This window comes from Mobula hypostoma, chromosome 18 (assembly GCF_963921235.1).
Source record: "Mobula hypostoma chromosome 18, sMobHyp1.1, whole genome shotgun sequence".
Taxonomy (NCBI): Eukaryota; Metazoa; Chordata; class Chondrichthyes; order Myliobatiformes; family Myliobatidae; genus Mobula; species Mobula hypostoma.
This window is the reverse complement of record NC_086114.1, coordinates 31,656,832-31,679,187: the sequence shown is the minus strand read 5'-3', so window position 1 is coordinate 31,679,187 and position 22,356 is coordinate 31,656,832. Positions and strand designations below refer to the sequence as shown.

Below are 22,356 nucleotides of genomic sequence, written 5' to 3'. Positions count from 1 at the left end.
AATGGCATGTGGAATTAAAATGTGTGGCGACTGGGCGATCCTGCTTTCTCTGGCGGACAGAGCATAGGTGTTCAGCGAAACGGTCTCCCAGCCTGCGTCGGGTCTCGCCAATATATAGAAGGCCGCATCGGGAGCACTAGACGCAGTATATCACCCCAGCCGACTCACAGGTGAAATGTTGCCTCACCTGGAAGGACTATCTGGGGCCCTGAATGGTGGTAAGGGAGGAAGTGTAAGGGCATGTGTAGCACTTGTTCTGCTTACAAGGATAAGTGCCAGGAGGGAGATCAGTGGGGAGGGATGGGGGGGACGACGAATGGACAAGGAAGTCACGTAGGGAGCGATTCCTGTGGAAAGTAGAAAGTGTGGGGAAGGAAAGATATGCTTAGTGGTGGGATCCCGTTGGAGGCGGCAGAAGTTACGGAGTTGGACCCAGAGGCTGGTGGGGTGGTAGGAGAGGACAAGGGGAATCCTATTCCGAGTGGAGTGGCGGGAGGATGGAGTGAGAGCAGATGTGCGTGAAATGGGAGAGATGCGTTTGAGAGCAGAGTTGATGGTGGAGGAAGAGAAGCCCCTTTCTTTAAAAAAGGAGGACATCTCCTTCGTCCAGGAATGAAAAGCCTCATCCTGAGAACAGATGCGGCGGAGACGAAGGAATTGCGAGAAGGGGATGGCATTTTTGCAAGAGACAGGGTTATACACAAGTAGATTCTCACTGGGGATGAGATGTACACCACAGTACTGAGGGGAGAGGGGAGAGGGGAGGAGAGAGGGGAGGAGAGAGGGGAGGAGAGAGGGGAGGAGAGAGGGGAGGAGAGAGGGGAGGAGAGAGGGGAGAGAAAGGAAGAAAGGGAGAGAGAAAGGAAGAAAGGGAGAGAGAAAGAAAGAAAGAAAGAGACCCCACACAAATGAGCAATCCTAAAGGTGCATACAGTACACACCAAATTATCCCAGAGAATGAGTTCCATGCATAACTAACCTCACAGAATTAGTTCCACACATACTGACTCCTGTGTAATTTAACAGGTACTGTATCACTCTGGGGAATGGGTCTACCTCTCACACACACACACACACACACACACATATACTCTCTCACTCTCTCTCTTCCTCCCTCTCTCCCCCTCTCTCTCCCTCCCTCTCCCTCTCTGGGGAATGTGTCCCACATGGACCTGACTCTCACTGGGTATAATACCACAGACACCAGCTGTCCCTGAAGTACAAATCCAAAATACATCGATTCTCATTGGGGTACAGTTCCCCAGACACCAGATGGCCCTCATATACAGTTAAACAGATAATGTCTCTCTGGGTTATGGGTCCACAGTTACCAATTCTCATGATTCCTCACTCACCTTATAGAATCCATTTACCATAATTCTACTTGGTCATTTAATCTATTAATTTCTCTTTGTAAATTTAACAACATTAATAATACTCAGGAATCTAACAACATACCTACATACAAATGGCAGTGGGATACAGGCATCGCAATAAAATAAAACATATCTCTGTGATAATATTCATGGGACTGCAACTACCAAAACACAGCTTGCTATGTGGAGGTTATACAGTAATAACATTTTTTAAATGTCTAAATGATGTCCGTAGCAATGATGCAAACACCCACCTCTCAACAGTTGCTGAAGCTGTTGTTGTGCTGACATTACCAAGCTGTCTGTGTGAATGCCAAACTGCAATTTAGATGTTTCATGTTCTGCCTTTTGTTTCTGCTGCAGAAAAGAGGAACTTACCCGAGCAGCTTTGGGTGGAGAATCAAGTATTTAGTAGGAAGCATGAAATAGAAATGGGTTAAACACCCAGATTAAGAGAGAACAAAAATACTTATAATATTCTCATGAATTTAATTGGTATCAGTTCTGCTATATTCATCAGGCAGGGGAAGAATTAATATGCCCTTGTCCAAAGGCATTCACAGTGAAGGTTGAGTTACTATCGAAGTCACTTCAGGACAATGTTATTAGACTGCACTTTTGGTTAATTGAGATGCACTTAGTTGTAGAAATTTGTAATTGTAAGTTACAGCAGAGGTTTAATTCCAGATAATTTAGCTAATGTACTTCTTGACTCAAATCAGGATGCACAGGAAATAGAGATCACATGTGACATCACCTCGTCTCGTCCTGTGGCCTGGTGTAACAGAAACTGGTGTCTGAATGGCATTTTGGGATATCTCAATTTTCTTTGCTGTGAAGAAAACCTTTTATAATTACTGGAGTAGCACAAGGAATGCTGCAGCCTGTTTGCAGTGGGTCAGTAATGAATGGGACACCTATTGTCTCTTCTGCGACCTGACCTCGGAGGTGTGCAAGGACACCACACTGATAACAAATAGATTTCTCCCATGAGGACATTGTTCCTTCTGGGTTGGTGAGTTGGGAATGAATAGAAAAACCAAACCCTGCAATTAAAAAGGATACACTTAACACAGACAGTAAGGATTATTAACTGTTTTCTCTCCACAGACGTCGCTTGATCTGCTGAGTGATGGCTCAGCTCTCAGGGGATGAAGTACTGCGGAATGAGTACAGGGACTTGGGTGAAAAATTAAAATGCAGCACGTCGAGGATGGTGGTCTCTGGATTACTCCTGGTGCCACGTGCCAGTGAGTCCAGGAATTGAAACAAAGGCCAGGTAGGGGCAAGGATTTGGGCTCTTGGATCATTGGGATCTCTGCTAGGGTAGAAGCAACCTGTACAAGAGCAGATTGCTCTTGAACCAGAAAGGGACCAATATCTCAGTGGAGATATTTGCTTTTGCCATGAGGGAGGGTTTAAACTAGATTGGCAGGAGGATGGGACTCAAGAGAATGAAGTCAGAGAGAATACCGAGGTACATTCCGCAGTACAAGTATAGCATTCAGGATAGCCGGGTTTACAGTGGAACTGCAGATGGGACCTCTGCTTTCAAATTCATCTACTTCAAAGCACATGGTAAGGCAGGTAAGGCAGGCGAATTGAGGGTGTGGACTGCCTCTATAAGCAGCAGCAGAACAGAAACGTGGCTGAGAGAAGGACAGGGCTGGCAGTCCGGTGTTCTAGGATACTGATAGGCATGACGTTGAACAGGTAAGAGTGGAGGAGGTGTTGCCTTTTTGGTAAGGACATAACAGCAGTGCATGAAGAGGATATTCTTGAGAGATCATCTAATGAGGCCATTTGAGTAGAACTTAAAAATTAGAAGGATATGATCACCTTTGTTGAGTTACATTGTAGACACCCTCAGTAGTCGGTGGGAAACTGAGACGATGTGTCGAGAAATTGCATGTAGTTATGAGAAGAGTAGTGTTCATTCATTATGTAAATGATTGGAAATGGATGCGCATGGAATAATTAGTAAATTTGCTGATGATACTAAATCAGATGGTCTTGTTGATAGTGAAGTAGGTTACAATGAGATCTTGATCAGTTAGGGAAATAAGATAAGGAACAGCAAGTGGATTTCAACTTAAATCAGTGTGAGGTGATACATTTTGGACAGTTAAGACCAGGGCAGATCTTATCCAGTGAATAACAGGGCACTGACCAGTGTCGTGGAACAGAGGGCCCTGGGAATACAAGTACACGGATTGCTGCAAGTAGATGAGGTAGAATAGGTGTCTAGCATGCTGACCTTCAATCAATCAAGGCATCAAGTTTGGCGGTAGGAACATTACGCTGCAGTTCTTTAAGTGAGATTGAGGAGTGTATACCTTATTTGAAAGAGATTATCGGGAATGCATAGTTTTATTTGCAGGGTGCTCAGTTGACTGTGTCAAAACTTATGTAAATTCTCCAGTAATGTAACTGGTTTTTCCATGTGGAAAATGTTCAAACAATACAGCTGGAGAAGAGGCAGAGCTGACAGTCAGCAAGATGCTGGAGCGTGTTGGGAGCATGATAGTAAAAGCATCCTATTAAGAGCACAGTATTCAGATGGTGCCTTTGGGAGCATGGATTGGAAGTACACTATCAAACGTGCATTAATATTGGATTTCATTGATTGCAGCAATCATTGGTTAGCATATTGAAAGCAGGCTGCTGTCAGTAGGTTGAGAGCACACTGTCAAGGCATGCAGTTGAGATTGGCAGCTGGGATGGTGCATCTATTGGCAACCTGTTGTAAACTCACTGTTATGAATCAGCTGTTGTAAACCCACTGTTGTATCCCCGCCGTTCGAAGCCTACTGTATATATCACACTACCTGGAACAGAGTGTTGGGAGCACGCTGCTGGGAACACATTGCTAGAACTATTCCAGTGGTCAGAATAGAGTCTGATTTGGTGGGACACTGAGGCAGCTGCTCCACTGCCGAATCACGGTGCTATGCCCAAATGATCCCAAATCCCAAACATTTTAAAATGTAACTCATCTAACTGAGCACTGTACAGCAATCTGTTTCTCTATATCTGATGCCTGATCACTGATGTCCACACAAAAATATAAATAGCAATGATCTTAGTGAAATATTTTTTAAAATCAGGTACTATCAATCTAAAATAAAAGCAGAAAATGCTGGAAATATCCTTTTTGATGCAATTTCTTTTCCCATAGAATTGGCCTGACCAGCTAAATATTTCCATTGTAGGTGTTTTGCAAATAAAAATTGCGGAGGTGTTTTATGTTTAAAAAAAACTGCAACAGCTCATTTATTGTACTCCAAATATTGAACACAAAGCGCGGTAAAAGTACTTTCCATAATTACACCATCACGTCAGACTAGCCTCCTAAAGTGAACCCCTATTCAATATTGGTGGCTGTGAAATATGTATGTTTCCACCAATTATATTACCCTACACAGGCCCTCCACCCTCCCACCCCCTGCTGAATTCACCAAGACTGGAATTGTGAAAATTGGCTTGACTGAAGCCCAGTTCGGGTCCTTTGTTCCTTGGATGGAGGACCAGCAGAGGCCTCTGGCTCATCTCGAGGTCTGTTGATGTGCTCACGGTCATGTTGTGAGGGCAGCGGCAAGGTAGAGGAATCCTAAACATATTGATGGGCAGGTTTAAGACAATTTACTGAAATACATTCAGGTTTACCCCTCTTATCTATGATAAAAGTTTTTTCTCTCCATTCCTAAACGGGGAATGGACCATTGTAAGGGGGTCTAAGGGAATGTTGGTATGCATCATTGTGGGTGGAAACAAACGAGACAGAATTTAGGAGTCAACAGGAATCCAAGAGTGCTGTTCACCATGATGGGAGGTAGGAACTGGTGCAAAGGAGTTGAATTTACTTCAACGTTTTCATATGATGTAATTTGACCTTTTCCGAATCCTTTTTATTAACTTAAAATATATGAATAGAGGAGCAGAATTGATGTCATTATTGAATGTATTCAATTTAAGATATTGGTCTAGCCTTGTTTTGTTCCGTTTGCTTTCTTTTTGGGTTTAGTATTTTATTTTATTTTTTGTTTTTTTTTGGGGTGGTTTTCTTTGTATTTTTTTTGTTTTTATTTCTTTTTTCTCTATGATTAACTATATTAAGAGTTTGGAAGTCTATTAAACCTGTATTATTTGAAGTCTTTTTTGTACATGTTTATCAGCAATAAGATTATTCCAATCTCTCTGTATCAATATTGTTATTCTGTTTATAATTTTGGAAAATTAATAAAAAGATTTAAAAAGAAAGAAAGAAAGAATTTAGTAAGGAGAATGAAACTGTTTAGAGGCTGATCAGGCAGTGTGGCGTCAGGAATAAAATCACCTGGCACTCGTAATGGCTGCCCGTATACCAACTCAGCCACAGACAACAGCAGACCTTCTTCTGGAGAGCCCCAGCAGGACCCACAGGAGACGATCTTGCCAAGACTCATCTGTCAGGGAAGCCCTCACAGCAGCCTTTAAAGAGCAGTGAAACCACTGCCGGTGATAAGCCACGGTGTGAGGTAGCTCAACACCGAGGTTCTGGGCCATCGCAGCCCTGAGGTCTCATATGAACTGGGGACCACGGTTAGAGGAAATATCAGAAGGTGTGGCAAATTGAGTAATCGAGGTGTTAACGAATGCTCGAGCCATGACCTCCAGCCACCTGGTAATACGGTCCACCATGGTAAGAAAGTGCATGAAACCATGTGTGGGGGTGGGGGGAGAGAGCGCTGGGAAGTGGACCAACAAGGTCCACATTGACATGGTCAAACCACCACTCAGAGGCACCAAAAGGTGCCAATGGCGCCTGAACATGACGGTTAATTTTTGCCCACTGGCACTCCACATGGACTGCACCCCAATCATGCACCTCCTTTCTAAGACCGTGCCACACAAACTTAAGTGCAACCAGTTTCTGTGAGGCCTTCCAGCCCGGATGTGAGATGCCATGTATGGAGTCAAAGATAATCTGCCTCCAGTTTGCGAGCACTCTGGGGTGAAGGAGACCAGTTGAGACATCACACAAGAGAGAAACCCCAGCTTCTGTGAATTTAATCTCAGCCAGCTGTAGGTTTGTAACTGCTGTTCGATAGGCCTGGACCTCTGGGTCATCTTGGTCAAGTGCCATGTCGGCATAGTCAACCACTATGTGTATGTCTCAATGGCTGGCCCTAAGAGGCAGTCAGCCACGGGCTTATTTTTCCCCTTGATATGTAGGCTGGTTGGCATTGCTGCCATCCAGATCAAGGGTCTGATATTTTGGCCAGCTTGTGCACAAAGGGTTTGTGGTCAATGAATGCTGTGAAATGGAAACCCTTTAGAAAAAAAACAAAAATGACGGACAGACTCTTAAGGACCGAGAGGCTTACGGTCAAGCATGCTGTACTTCATTTTGGGGGATGGAGCTGCCGGCTGAAGAAGGCAAGTGGCTGCCATGTGCCTCTGACCAACTGTTTGTGCACAGCCTCCACAGCATAGTCTGAAGCGTCAGTATTAATGGCTATGGGTGCATTGACTGTCCTTATGTTGGGGGTCTTGCTGACTGGGCTTATTGTGGCACTGAAAGGAAGAGGAATGATGCATCACTGCCTGGCTGAGTGTAGACTATCAGTCATTTTCGCAAGCTCCTTACAGTCCTTCACGGGTGTACCAGCGAGGGCTATGTGAACTTGATCTGGCGTTTGCTGCGTGAAGAGTTCTTTCATAGTATAGTAGTAGTCATACTTTATTGATCCCAAGGGAAATTGGTTTTCATTACAGTTGCACCATGGATAAGTAAATAGTAATAAAACCATAAATACTTAAATAGTAATATGTAAATTATGAAATAAGTCCAGGACCAGCCTATTGGCTCAGGGTGTCTGACCCTCCAAGGGAGGAGTTGTAAAGTTTGATGGCCACAGGCAGGAATGACTTCCTATGACGCTCTGTGCTGCATCTCGGTGGAATGAGTCTCTGGCTGAGTGTACTCCTGTGCCCACCCAGTACATTATGTAGTGGATGGGAGACATTGTCCAAGATGGCATGCAACTTGGACAGCATCCTCTTTTCAGACACCACCGTCAGAGAGTCCAGTTCCATCCCCACAACATCGTTGGCCTTATGAATGAGTTTGTTGATTTTGTTGGTGTCTGCCACCCTCAGCCTGCTGCCCCAGCACACAACAGCAAACATGGTAGCACTGGCCACCACAGACTCGTAGAGCATCCTCAGCATCGTCCGACAGATGTTAAAGGACCTCAGTCTCCTCAGGAAATAGAGACAGCTCTGACACTTCTTGTAGACAGCCTCAGTGTTCTTTGACCAGTCCAGTTTATTGTCAATAAAAGGATGGTGATTTCTCAGGAGAGACAGCATATGGTCCTTCAGCTCCAAAGGCCTAGCATCACCAAGGCCAGGCAAGCAGAGCAGCTGTTTGGCACAGTCAGACTCCAACAGTCCAAGGTACTGTAAAAGGTGAGTTTTCAGCTATCGGCATTTATGGTGTTCAGCCAGGAGTTCTGTTAGACTCACCACTCCTGCAGCCATGGAGTTACTGAACGACGCTACCACATTGAAACACTCGGCGGAGATTCATGGAGTTACTGAACGACGCTACCACATTGAAACACTCGGCGGCGATTCATGGAGTTACTGAACGACGCTACCACGTTGAAACACTCGGCGGAGATTTCTTGCAGCACCTATTGGACCCTGGCTTGTACAAACCAAGCACAGGCGTTTTGCTCCCAAAACTCCGGCAGTTTCAAAGCAACTGCATTGGCTGACATGTTCAACAACTCCGGAATCGTCCTAGAACATCAGGATCACCAATGTAGGTTTTCACAATAAAAGCAGCAGAGGAGTTTTATTTAGATTGGATTAGATTAGATTCAACTTTATTGTCATTGTGCCAAGTACAGATACAAGGCCAATGAAATGCACTTAGCATCTGACCAGAAATGCAAAGAATAGTGTTATTTACAAAATAACTGCGAATAAAAAAAGTGCTACAGCACACAAATATAAAAGTACTGAGACAGCACAATATGGGTGCAATACTGCTTAGCGCTGTGATGTGAGGTTCAGCAGGGTCACAGCCTCAGGGAAGAAGCTCTTCCTGTGCCTGCTGGTGCAGGAGTGGAGGCTCCTGTAGCACCTACCGGATGGGAGGAGAGTAAAAAGTCCATGGTTGGGGTGAGATGCATCCCTGATAACGCTTTTCGCCCTGCCCAGGCAGTGTTTATGGTAAATGTTTTCAATGGTGGGCAGTTGGGTGCTGATAATCCACCACATGCTGGAGTGCTTTGCGGTCCGATACAGGACAACTGCCATACCACACTGAGATGCAGTTGGTGAGTACGCTCTCAATGGTACAGTAGTCTAAAAAAAAAGCATATTGTACTCTAAACACTGAATGCAAATCGTGGTAAAAGTATTTTTTGTAATTACATCTTCACATCAGATCAGCCTCTTAAAGCGAACCCCAACTCAATGTCGGTGGCTATGAATTATATACATATCCACCAATGACATTACCTCACGCTACCATTTTGTTTCTGTTTTATATTTGACATTAGTATTTGTGAATAATTGGCTGAAATACAGATGGCTACTGCCATTTCACCAGCAAATTACCAGGGGGCCATTTCTGTCCACTGGTGTGTGCCAAGAATGTAGCAACTCATTTGAACCATGCTAGATCTGACAGTGCAGTACTCCTGCTGTGCTGCACTGGAGTGCCTAGCTAAATGTTATGTTTATGTCTAGAGCTGATCTTCAACCCACAGAAGAAGAGACAGTGCATTCTGCTCAATGTTTCTAAAGCTACTGGCATGAACAGTAGACGAGTACAAAACTCAAAAATTATCCATTTTTTTTCATCACACTGATAAATCTACATTAATTTCACATTCCTTGAATTATAGAACAGCAAAGAGGCCCATTGCCTGTATACCAGCTTTTTAAAGGAATCATTTTCCTCATGTTGCTGCATAATAGTTATCTCATGAGCAGCCCAGATGGCTGAACTAATGGGGCAGAGGCACAAGTTCAAATCCTACCACAGCAACTGGGGAGCACAAAGTTTATTCAGTTATTCAATAAATAAAATGTAGATTTAAAGATTCATGTGAAGGTGACCAAGATGTTGCTGACAATATTGGTTCCCTAAGGCTTTCTCGAAGCAGGAAATGTGCCAACCTTAGCTAACAGCTGGAACATGATTCCAATTCCACAACAGTATGCTTGACCGAATTGCTCTCTGCAATCGGCTTGCAATCAAATCATTTCCAAGTCACTGTGCCCATCGTGCAAGTAAGATCCAATTAGCTGCACACCATTATGAGTCTGCATAGCATAAAACACTTGTTCTTTAAATATCTTTTCCACTTGCCTTTAGAAAACTAATCTTAAATCTGTTTCTACCACTGCAGAGTTTTGTAGATCATGACAGCATTGCACAAATCTTTTCTCCCTATCCCCCAGTGGCCTGGTTTACACAGCTCTGATTATGCACTTGCCAGCGACTCCATTGGACTGCTGAAGAGCTGGGGAGGGTGCAAAAGATTAGCTTCACACCACGCAGTTAGCAACCTGCCCGACAGATGCAAGTGTGTTTTTTCACTGCCAGAATAGCAGGCAATCACGCCCTAGGGTGAAGGATCCTTGCAAGAGGTGGTTCTGAAAACAAAACATAGAGACATACAGCACAACAACAGCCCCCTTGGCCCATAGCATTGTGCTGAACTAATTAAACTCAGTCAGCGTTTTGGGCCAAGACCCTTCATCAGTCTTGATGAAGGGTCACAGCCTGAAATGTTGACTGTTTATTCTTTTCCGTAGATGCTGCCTGGTCTGCTGAGTTCCTCTAACATTTTGCATGTGTTGCTTTGGATTTCCTCGTGTTTGTAATAAACTTATGACACCTAATCCATTCTGCCTGCGCCTGATCCATACACTTCCATTCTCTGCATGTGTACGGTATGTGCCGATCTAGGAGCCTGCCAGTGCATTCGTGGTACTGGCCCCACTCCGAGTGTAGTAAATTGAGATGGCATTAGGAAGCCTTGAGAATTCACAAATCGGAACTTCCTGTAAATGGTGGCACATTCAGATTCAGCAGCCTCTCGGGGGGCCAACCAAAAGATGTCTTTTTTTTACGATCGCAGGACAATGCTGGACAATAAGAACTTCAAGTACTGCAGATCTACCACAGAAACGAGCTGCTCATTGGCCAAGGAGCTGGAGGAGCCGGACATGGTGCAGATCACATTACTGCCTGCTACAAGAAGGCATCAGAGTCAGTGAGCAAAGGTGGTGGGTAGTTTGACTGCGAGTGATTGTCTTAGATGTTTCTTTTGCGATTATAAGCCCCTGTTGGACATTGATAATATAAAAATGCTGCAAGTCCATTTTCCTTGTTTATTGGGGAGATGGATGGCGGGGGAGCTGTGTGGCCTCGGTTTAGCGAGGACTAGGCCTCAAGCCACGGGCTTGCCTGTTGCAGCAGTCCAGGAGATGAGACGCTGGAGGCGGTTTAGCACGGGGTCCATGCTAGGTTAGGGGCTGACCCTTACTGTCAGTGCTGCCCCCCAGTGTTAAATCAGTGGAATGACAAGCTGGACTGTTGAGAACTGCTTGTTCTTGCTGATAACAAACATGCACCATCAATTTACAGGACATGTTGCTCAGGGAATTGGGCTATATATGTTTATTGTGTGACTATATGTTTACTTGCTATGTATGGCTGATGATACTGTGTGCTTTGCACCTAGGCCCTGGAGGAACACTGTTTCGTTAGGTTGTATACATTGATGGTTAAATGACAATTAAACTTGAACTTGAACTTCAGGTGTCTGTATGGAGTATGTTTGGAAGCATCTGCTGGGAGAACTGGGATGTTGATGACGTGCCCGCAATCAAGAGCCGGCACTATGATAGTGACAGAGTAATTAAAAAGAAAGAAAGTGTGATATGACGAGTCATTGATGCAGACAACCTGCTTTTTATTATGAGGAAGGGATAATGTTTGTTTGTGCCAGGGATTAGAAATCGAAGATGAAAGACCTTGTCATAAGAGGATTAGTATCACACCTTGTTTAAAAGGATCATTTGGCTCCATTTTCCAGTTCCATATGAGAACTCCTTAGTTAGTCGCAGTACTCTGTTCTTGATACACAATAGGGATGTTTAAGTGGATTCCAGGGATTTGCAGAGTTAGCTGAATACACTGGGATTGTATTCTCTGGAGAAAGTTGAGAGACAATCACTTTGTAACTTAAACAATTCTTGAAGATCGTGACAGGTAAGGTTCAGGGAGAATGCTTTCCTTGATTTTGCAATGCAGGAGTAAAATACCTTGTCCGAAAGTAAGGGTAAGCCATTTAGGACAGAGCTGAGGCAAAATTTGTTCACTCAGAAGGTGGTGGACACTGGAATTCTCTGCTCCTGCTGGCTGTGAATGTTCCATCAATGTTTTCATTCTAATCTGAGACTGATCAATCTCTGGGCTTTGAAGGAATCGGGGCATGGGGGGATAGAAAATAACACCAAGGTAGGTCAGCAATGATCCAGCAGGCAGGCCCAACGAGTAACTAAGAGGGCAAATGGCATTTTAGTCTTCCTTGTGAAGAGGTTGAAGCTTAAAAATGGGAAGATTTTGTTAGTTATACAGTGTTGGTGAGGCTAGGTATGGAATACTTTGCACAGTTTTGGCCCCACTACCTATAAGAAGGGCAACTTCTACTTGCGGTTATATGGCTATTGTGTGATTCCCTGGTTCAATAAGATGAGTATTTGATCTCTCAATCTACCTTTTTATGATCTCGTACCTTATTCTTCACCTGCACTGCACTTTCTCTGTAAGTTTTACACATTACTCTGCATCCTGTATTTGTTTTACCTTGTTCTATTTCAACACCCTGTGTAATTATTTAATCTGTATGGACAGACTGAGCTTTTGACTGCATCTCTGTGCATGTGATGATATGGAACCAAATCCAATTCCACTTTCTGTAGTTTGGAGCATTTCAGTGACGTGCGATAGAACAAAGTCTAAGTACGTTTTGTCTGTTCCACGCACAGTTTAAGAGTTTCAGCCAGTTTGAATTCTGAGCAGCAGTCAGCTGCTTCCGGAATAACAAACTGTCTACAAATAAAACTGAAACCTATAGTTGACGAACACCATACATCAGTCACATTATCTGTAAATTGTCAGCAGCACACATTTATTTTGCTGAGAAATTGCTTGAAATTTGCACACTAAGCATTTATTACGCTCATCTATTTTCAGCACTGCTGCTAAAACTTTCTGAGAAAAGAATTGTCACTGGCATAGTATCGACAAAAATATCCAACAGAGACCACCGATTTTCTGCAGCAACACACGCGACAAATCACATTTACCAATGTATTTGTTTGCTTCTCTCTACTTCAGAGGCTATTGCCTACAGTGGATATGGTTTCACTGATGGTAGTGCACGCTGTATCCAGTAATTTTACATTGAAAGGCCTAGACAGAGTAGATGTGGAGAGGATATTTCATATAGTGGGGGGCCCTAGGACCAGTGGGCACATCTTCAGAATAGCAGGATACCTCTTTAGAACGGAGATAAAGTGGAATTTCTTAACTAGAGGTTGGTGAATCTGTGGAATTAATTGCCACAGACATCTGTGGAAGCCAAGTCATTGGATATATTTAAAGTGGAGGTTGATAGGTTCTTGATTAGTAAGGGTGTCAAAGGTTACGGGGGGGGTGGGGGGAATCAGGAGAATGGAGTTGAGAGGAATAATAAATGAACCATGATGGAATGGTGGAGCAGACTTGATGGGCTGAATGGCTTAATTCTGCTCCCATCTCTCATGATCTTATTGTTTTATAGTCTGTCGCTCCCTGTGTTTCACAACTCAGCCCTGGAAGGTGATTCCAAGTGCAGTGTAGATCAATATAGCTTTATGTATCCAGAGAGTTTCACACCAGTTCTGCATTCATGTGGATTTCTTAACATAGTAAATTACTGCTTCATTAAAACAGTCTTTTGTAAGCAGCAAATTTCAGATAAAATATACCACATGCCTCTTCTTTCTTGCCCTGTTCCTTTGTAGTGGTCATATCTCTACAAGAAATGTGGAAGCATGACCCCCCGTCTCTCTAAGATAACCAACTTCCCTGTCTCAAGTCAACAGAGTCCTTGACAGCATCTCATTTTTTTCTTACCTGCCTGTTCCTAGAACCACTTATCCTGGACCACACTTTGGAAGAGGACCAAAGAGGTGGGTGTTGAGGGGTTTCCTAAAGAAAGAAAGGAAGCTGGAGGGTGTGGTCTGAATTTTGGAAGGGAAAGTGGAATTTAGGACCTATGCTGCTGATTTTAATGTAATTATAATAGCAAATTGTAACTTTGTTTTTCTTATGGCATATTGAAGAATATTCAACATGTTGTAGGCTGGAGATTGCAACCTGAATCTTCCAAATGAGCTCTTTGTTATTGAAATGAGGATCTCTACAGCAAGCTTCTTGATCTCTCCAACACGCTTCAAAGACTCGTACAAGTACTCAGCAAATTCCACTTGACAAGGTTCCAAAGAGTGATAATGCACCAAAATACAGTAATGCCTTTTGAAAATCTAAACACATTTGCTTCATTAATGTTTTCCAGTGTGAACCATTTAAATCTTTGTTCCTGCAGCGTGTGAAATAAATCATTTTACTTTGCTTCAGTTGCCATTAAACCTTACAAAAACAGCCTCAATTTGCTTGAAATACTTTTTGTTTGGCAAGTCCAATGTTAATGTAAAAAAAACTTTCAAACTGAAAATAAGAGGTAATTTTTAAGAAAGCGGTTGTTTCTCTAATGGTGCACTGGTCTCTTTGACAGCATGTGAAAAAGCACTGTGTCCCAATCAGATTTATGTCGTCTGAGAAGGCACCCCTCTCTACGTACTGCTGCCCAGTGTCTGAGGGTGTACCGCCTTCCTAGTGTTATCGAGACCTCATTATTGCATCTGTAGTTGTGAACTTCCCATGATTCAGGACATTTACAAGGACAAGTGTGTAAAAAGGGCCCGTAGGATCATTGGGGACCCACGTCATCCCAACCACAATCTATTACAGCTGCTACTATCCGGAAATGGTACTGCAGCATTAAAGCCCAGACCAGCAGACTCCAGGACAGCTTCTTCCACCAAGCCATCAGACTGATGAAGTCACGTTGATTTGTGTGTACTCTATATTACATTGACTGTTCTATTTATTATAAATTACTATGATTGCACATGGCACATTTAGATGGAGATGTAACAAAGATTTTTACTCCTAATGTTTGTGAAGGATGTAAGAAATAAAGCCAATTCAATTCATCATTCACCAGCTTACCTGGCATTTCTATCCTGTCCTTCCACTAGTGGTACCCATCACCTCTGCGGGTATATTGCCCTCCTATCAATATTAACTAGTGACACTAAGAAGGAACTGCCCATCTACCAAAGGCACCCAGTGTGTGTGTGTGAGGGACACTCCACTGCCACATCAAAATCAGATCTGTTATCATTAATATATATATATATAATGACAATTTTGCAGTTTTGCAGCAGCACAGTGCAAAGATATAAAAGTGACTATAATCTACAAAAATAAATAGACAATGACCAAAAAGGAATAACAAGGTGGTGTTCATTGGTTCATGAACCATATAGACATCTGATGGTGCAGGGGAAGAGTCTGTTTCTGAATCATTGAGTGTGGGTTTTCTGGCCCCAGCACCTGCTCCCTGATGGTAGTAACAAGAAGAGAGCACATTCCAAATGGAGAAGGTCCTGAGATGGTAGACCAGCACACCCCCTGCTTCTGAGAGTGCCCAGCCTTCCTATTTGTGAACCGCAGCTTCTGAGGGTGTACTTTATGCACCTGAAGATTACCAAGTGCCTCTGATGGTGTCAGTTCTCCTGTCAGCGTTACCCACGGTGTGAGATTCCAATGCACTTCAATCAATTTAGTGCAGTATCTAGGAGTATTTTGCTCTCCTACCAGTGTTACCTTACCCAGTGATTTTCACTAAAGTCTGACTCTGGGGGTAAACTAGAATCATTGACATATGTCTAAACTCCAGCCCTTCTACTCTTCAAGTTTGAGCCAACCACCAAGAGCTCATTTACACCAATCCCCTACCAATAGCATTTTAAAAAATTCTTCCTACATCCCCAACACTTCCTCCAGATTTGGCCACTCTTGTACACACTTGAGACAACTCACAGCTACCAAGTGACAACCAACCCACACGTCTTTGAGATGCGGGAGGGAACCAGAGAACCCCAAGGAAACTCACGCAGTCACGCAGAACTTGCAAACTCCACACCAACAGCGCCAGAAGTCAAGACTGAACCTGGATAGCTGGAGCTATGAGGCAGCAGTTTTACAAATTGCTGTCTTGCTCTGTAATAATTCTATTGTTGTTCTTTTCCAGGACTGAAAGGTTACAGCAGAGTGCTCACCAAGTGTCAGGTCTTATTCTGAACCTGTGATCTATCCACAGAGTTCCCAAGTAGTCATAAGAATATCAGGGGTAGAAAATGGAACAGGCCAATGTCTTCTCTGTTGCCAATTATGATCAAAGCTCCCAAATCCTTAAATTTTAAAAGTCTATTTTCCGTTTTGAATGTACTTGGTCACTGCGTTACTATGGCCATCTTGGGTTGAGAATCCACAATGAAGAAATTTCTTCTCACCCTGATGTCCTGTATGTCCTGATTGGCCAGCACTTCATTCTAAGTCTGTGACACTGGTTGCTAGACTCCCCAGGCAAGGGACCATCATCCCTATACCTACTGTGAGAATATTGTATGTTTCAATAACGTCAACTTTCATTATTTTTAAACGCCAGAGTGTGTATGCTAGGTCTGCTCATAGAACGAACCTGCTGTTGTCTCTTGTAATTCAAATAATTGAAAATTTTCAGGTTTCCCCAAATGAAAGCCTCAATGGCAGACATTCCTCTTGAATATTCCATCTTTAGGAAAAGGAATTCATTCAAGCAACACACAAAAAATGCTGGTGAACGCAGCAGGCCAGGCAGCATCTATAGGAAGAGGTACAGTCGACATTTCGGGATAAGACCCTTCATCTAGTCCTGACGTCTCAGCCCGAAATGTCGACTGTACCTCTTCCTATAGATGCTGCCTGGCCTGCTGCGTTCACCAGCATATTTTTTGTGTGTCGCTTGAAATTCCAGCATCTGCAGATTTCCTCATGTTAAGGAATTCATTCATTCTGATTGCATTCACCTTTGCATAATATTTGCTCTTTGAGCACTAGAACCCATACACCTTGGTCTTCTGCCCTATATTCAAGGGCTGCTCTGAATTTGTCACAATTTTTTGTCACTTCTCTAAGTTAACAGACCTTGCTATCTAATGTATAATAGCAGCCCTGTATGTGGCTAATCTACTTCCCACATGTCCACTCTGATGCTCCCTTGTCCTGGATAGATTAAAGGTAGTGTTCCCCTGGTTCCCACCTTGCAGCCAATTAGTCTGCACATTCTTCACAATTTCCACCATCTTCAATGAAATTCCATTCTCAAACTCGTCTTCTGCTCCCCAGCACCTTTCAGCATTTTGAGGACACTCCTCTCCAATCTCATCAAGCAGTTCCCTTCTTGTGACATTTTCCCATGCAGTCACAGGAACTGCAATACTTGTCCTTTTACTACTTCCCTTCCCCTTATGCAAGACCCAAATAGTCCTTCCAAGTGAATGAGTCATCTAATCTAGCATACTGAATTTTTATAATGTGGTCTTCTCTGTATTGGAGAAACCCAACGCAGATTGAGTAACTGCTTGGTGGAGCACCTGCATTCAGTCCTCTGGGGCGACCCAGAATCCCCTGTTGTTTGCCACATTAATTTCACATCTCCGACGTTATTATATAGAGGCCCAACATAAGCCTGAAGAACAGCACCTCATCTCTCTGGACACAATAACTACTTATAGACTCAATATCAAATTTGAAAACTTCAAGAAATTTGCTTTTCTGATAGAGGAAATGGAAGTCAATATCAGAGGGATGGCCGACAGTAGAAATGGACAGTTGTTTTATGGAATTGCCCACTTCTGTGTGTTAGAGAGAATGATGCAGCATTCTGCTATTCTATTAGCACAGCCTGACCTGCTGAGAATGTCTAACGCCCAGAATTTCACAACCTTTACATTGCTCTGCTTGTACCCTCACACTCTAAAAGCTGCCCTCACTACATTGCTTTAAGCTATTTTCTCACCCTTTACCTGTTCCCAGTAACCAGCCGACCTATCAAACTGATCCCCAGAGCAACTTGGCCCTCACCCATTATCCGATCCATCCCTTCTCCACTTTCTCTGTAACTTCAACCAGCTCGTTTTCTCCCTTTCCCAGTGGTGACATTTCCCCTTCCACAGATGTTGTTTGATGTGCTGCCTTCATTTAATGTTGCAGAACACATTGAGATTGTAGTTGCAAGCTTTGGTCAATGGGTGGGGGTGTAGAACAGGCATTTGCAATGTCTCACCCCAAATATCTCAACTTTTACATCCATGGGCATATTTTTTTGTCATGGTAAAATTCTCCTATTTGTGGCTTCAACACACCCCTGGTAATCTGTTAGTGTTTATGCACCACTTGAGTAGGACAGAAGAAATAGCATCAATAGTACTGATTCCAAGTCACACAGCATAAACATTGGGCAGGTCATGAATGAAGACTCAGAATCAGATTTAATATCATCGGCATATTTTGTGAAGTTTGTTGTTTTTGTGGCCGAAGTACAATGTAATACACAATAATAAAATACTGAATTACTGTAAATTTTATATTTATTAAATCTAAAATAGTTGAATTAAATAAGTAGTGCAAAACAAACAAACAGGTGATACGGGAGCTGAGAGGGAAGGGTAACAAATCAGCCAGCCGTCTACACCCCCCCCCCCATAATATTATACAAGTTGTTTTTTGATAGTTGTCAAGTCATCACTGAAAATAAACTCCTGGAAATCTGAAATAGAAGCAAAAAGAAAGTTGGAAATACTCAGCAATCCAGGCAGCATCTATGCAGAGAGAAACAGAGTTCGGGCCTGAAATGTTAGAGCTTCTTTCTCTGCAGATGCTACTGACCCGCTGAGCTTTGCAAGACCCTTTAAAAAATGTTGTCCTTTCTTTAGACAAAGGATCCAATCCTCACTGTCTCTGAGAAAAAATGGAATATACTGAGGAAGGGGAGGGTCGTTTTTGCTTTTTGTTTTGCAAAGTTCTCTACTAAAAGCTGGGCTCCAGTGCAGCAAAACCATGTAGAATATTTATAACCTCCTTTTGAAGGAACCTGCTTCATTTCTTTTTCTTGCGACAGTCAGTCGATATTTTATTGCTGAAGAAATCAATAAACGAGGAATTTTTTTTTTTGGCTTTATCTTTCTGCTGACGGCTGGCAAAGAAAGCATCCGGACAAAGCAGAGATCCCGTGTGATCCGCCCACAGGCACAGCTACTTCTGAAACCAATTGCTCTAATGGAAGTATTCATCAGGATGAGAGACTGTCCCATTATATTACATGCCGCCTGTCCAGCAAGCTTTCAGTTAGTACTGCAAGTAAGGCAATCTGTCTCCCTGAAGTGGATGTTTCATTAGTTTGATCATACATCTTGCAATAAGCTTTTCTCCTCCCTCAGAACCCTTAGCAGGATGAAAATAATATTTCCTTAAAAGTTAGACGCGACCAAAAGAAAAAGGACAGTGATGCAGCAGATGCACTGAACACCGGAACAAACTATTCGGAATCAGGCAAGCTTAATGACATCCCGTAGTTTCGGGGTTTGCGAAGGAGAGCTTAACGGGGGGATTTCACTTTTGCAGAAATGGGAAAATTTATTTTTCACTTCATCCATTTTAAGTTGGCCGAGCCCAACTTGGGGCATCGTTGCAAGTTGCCGTCCCGCCTCAGCAGCACCAGCCCACTCCCTCAGGTCCGCGTTCTGTAAACGTTTTAAATCCGGAGCGCACTTTACCGAAGCTGCGCCTTCGGAACAAACACCTAGTACCCAGTAGCAGGGATACAAATCAATATGCATGACTAAGGAGCAGAAATATGCAGCTTTGGAAAGAATACGATGGTTAAAAAAACAAACAAACAAACGAGAGGACAAATCTCTTCAATTGCGGTAACTGTCACCGGTCTCAGGTATTCTGCATCTCACTCAAGGTAAATGGTAATGAACAGCCAACAGTAAATTACACGTACCTCTTCTAACTTGCTTTATCTTGGGACTCAGCATGCTTTCAAACCTCCGTCTTCTTGCTTATAAGACTCACCATATCGTCACTCTCCCTGTTTATACTCTAGTTCACCTCCTGATACCATTGCCCCCTTGAACAGCAGACTCCCTCTGATCCCCTCCACACCACTGAACAACTGTGGTGCCATCCACTCTCACTGACAGTCCAGGAATGATGTTCGCATCCAGCTAAATAAACGCTGATGCATTATTTATCTGGCCCCGAATTAATTCTGCTCCAAACTAACCATTAAGTACTTGAGAGATTACTGTCGATAAATCACGAGAGCACACATCGGGATGATGGTAGTTCTCTCTCCTAATTGGCCCATGCCAGTGTTATTAATATGCCTTTAATATGGCACGAGCAGCGGTCGCTCATTGTCCTGTTAATGTATGCAGTGACTGCGACACAAATTGAATCAATGGGCTCTATGCGTACTTAGTGCTGGGAAGTCCAGACGGGGACACAAGGTATCAAGATGGTTACAGAGTTGATAAGGCTGCGCTGTGCAAGGAGGCGGCATTCAAACGATCCCTTGGAGAGGAAGGCATGTGTTTTAATCTGCTTCGAGTTGATTACAGCTGAAGGGATCACCTGTAACTCCTGCCCCATGAAGCTAGGTTATTGCTGTATATGTTTTTTTTAAATCGCATATGGCCCTGACTATTTCCCCTCTGAAGTTATCAATTTGTTGATATTGAATTTACGGCTGGAAAGGCCATTCAGCCCTAAAGTATTCATAGTAAGGTTCGTACTCTAGTTAAGTCTCTTATTTTATCCAGTCCTATCAACATATCCTTGTTCCATAATTCCAAATGTCCCTAGCTTCCCTGTCAATCTATTTTTCTCGATGACTCATGTTCAAACCTTCCGCCTTCTAATTTCTGATGGGAAAAGGTACACCACATCCTAATCATTCATTAGGTCGGTGCATCATCTCCTAACCATTTACTGGATATAGTGGAATCCCCCATGTCCACGATTAAACTCAATCTCCCACCAAAATGGCATAAAATAGAACTTTAGACAAGTTACCTCCTCTGAGCAGAAGTCTCAGACTGTCAGTTAACTTCCATCAGATATAAATCAATCTCCTAACAGTAAACAAATCACACTCGATTTACGTTGTTTGAATTAGACTCATTTTCAGCCTAGTGCCCGAGGTCCACATGTAAAATCTAAGGCCAAAAAATTTAGGGATTTGTAATTATCTTTAAATGCTCATTGCCAAAGGGCAATCATAAAATAAAGTGCAAATGTGGAGATGGGAGAGAGGGACTCAGGCTTTCATTAGCATGGATAATAAAGTCATTGCTGTGTGTATTGTTGAATTCTTTCCAAAGAACCTGCTGATTTTCTAGTGCAGAGCAAAAAACTACTATCAATTTTAACATAATTTCTCTAATAAACAACTTACTGGTATACTTGACTACATTTGTGGGAATAATGTTGTTCTACTTCTACAGGTAAATAAATTGCAGGTAATTTATTCAGCCTGATGGGCTTATACTAGTGTTTATGTTCCATGAAAGCCTCCTATCTGTCTTGCCATCCAGCTCTGTTGGCATGCCTAGCTCCATTGCAATCTAATCAACTTTTGTCCAAACGTATGCATGAGTTGTCAGCCATTTTAACCAGAAAACATCTTCATATTTATGACTTTTTTTATGAGATGCGAAATCGAGGTCCCACCTGCCCCTTTTGGTTTTACCTGAAAGATCTCTGTGCACCATTTCTAACTGTAGGGGTGGATACTTCAATATGCTGTCTGATATTTATCTGTCAGCCAATACGACCATTATAGCTGTTAGTGGGATCTTGCTGTGCAAATTCATTGCTTCAAAGAAATGCTTAATGCTTTGGATGTCATGACTTGGAAAGTGGAAAGCCATGCATCAGGTGATCCTGACCAAACGACATCTTGTCTTTTATAAGGAACAGGATGAAAGATCTTCCATAATAACCAAAGTTGATAAGCTGAATCAATGGGTGTCAGTATAACTATGTTCGTGCCTCATTTAATGTTTCCTTCCAGAGGTCAACCCCGGTTACAACAGGAGACCAACTGAACCTTCAAGTATATCTCTGGCCTAAACTTATGTATCATTTATTTGTGAACCTTTAACAATGTTAGGAATCTAAAATTAGAAAATGTATTGTCCATGCATTATCACTCAATTTATCAGATCTGCTTTTGAGAAATAGGACTCAGTTTTCACTGCTCGTTCACAACAGTCTCCCCCGTGCATCTAAAGTATCTTCAGGAAGGATGACGCTGAATGTTGGAGGCAGAGATCTGACTGCAACTTCGAAGGATTAACTAGCAGGTCTCTGCCAGAGGTTGAGGGATGGGGCAAATAAAGAATCTATAACCCGTAGAGTAGATTAGTGACATTGATAATGCCAAGCGCTGTGAAGTCTTCCCTTGTCCAAATGTTTTTATTTGTGCTATTAAACTATCCAATTCTGCACAACCTTCTGAAATCACAGATCTAGCAACAGCTGGGGTATTGTTCAGTTCATAACAAAATTTTCACAAGGAATCAAAAAAAATCCACAAAATACTGCAGGTGTGGGAAACCAAAATGTGGGAAGTACACAACAGGTCAGGCTGCACCTGTGTTTCAAGTATAATAGAACTTTATTAGAACTGGGAGAAGTGAGAAATCAAACTTGTTTTACTTTATACTTTATTGTCGCCAAACA

At 42.8% G+C, this 22,356-nt stretch overlaps 1 protein-coding gene across 2 annotated transcripts in view; it reads right to left on the bottom strand.

The window, feature by feature from the left end:
• LOC134358439 (rho GTPase-activating protein 22-like) overlaps window positions 1-22,356 on the bottom strand; it is a 520,442-nt gene that overhangs the window by 439,681 nt on the left and 58,405 nt on the right. Inside the window, exon 1 of one of the 2 annotated variants that reach the window (XM_063070660.1) lies at window positions 1,631-1,706. The exons of the other annotated variant lie outside the window; for it this stretch is intronic. Coding sequence (XP_062926730.1) covers window positions 1,631-1,667 — 37 coding nt within the window. The 5' untranslated portion in view covers window positions 1,668-1,706. Of the gene's footprint in view, window positions 1-1,630; window positions 1,707-22,356 lie in introns of those variants that run through there. 2 annotated transcript variants of the gene reach the window in all.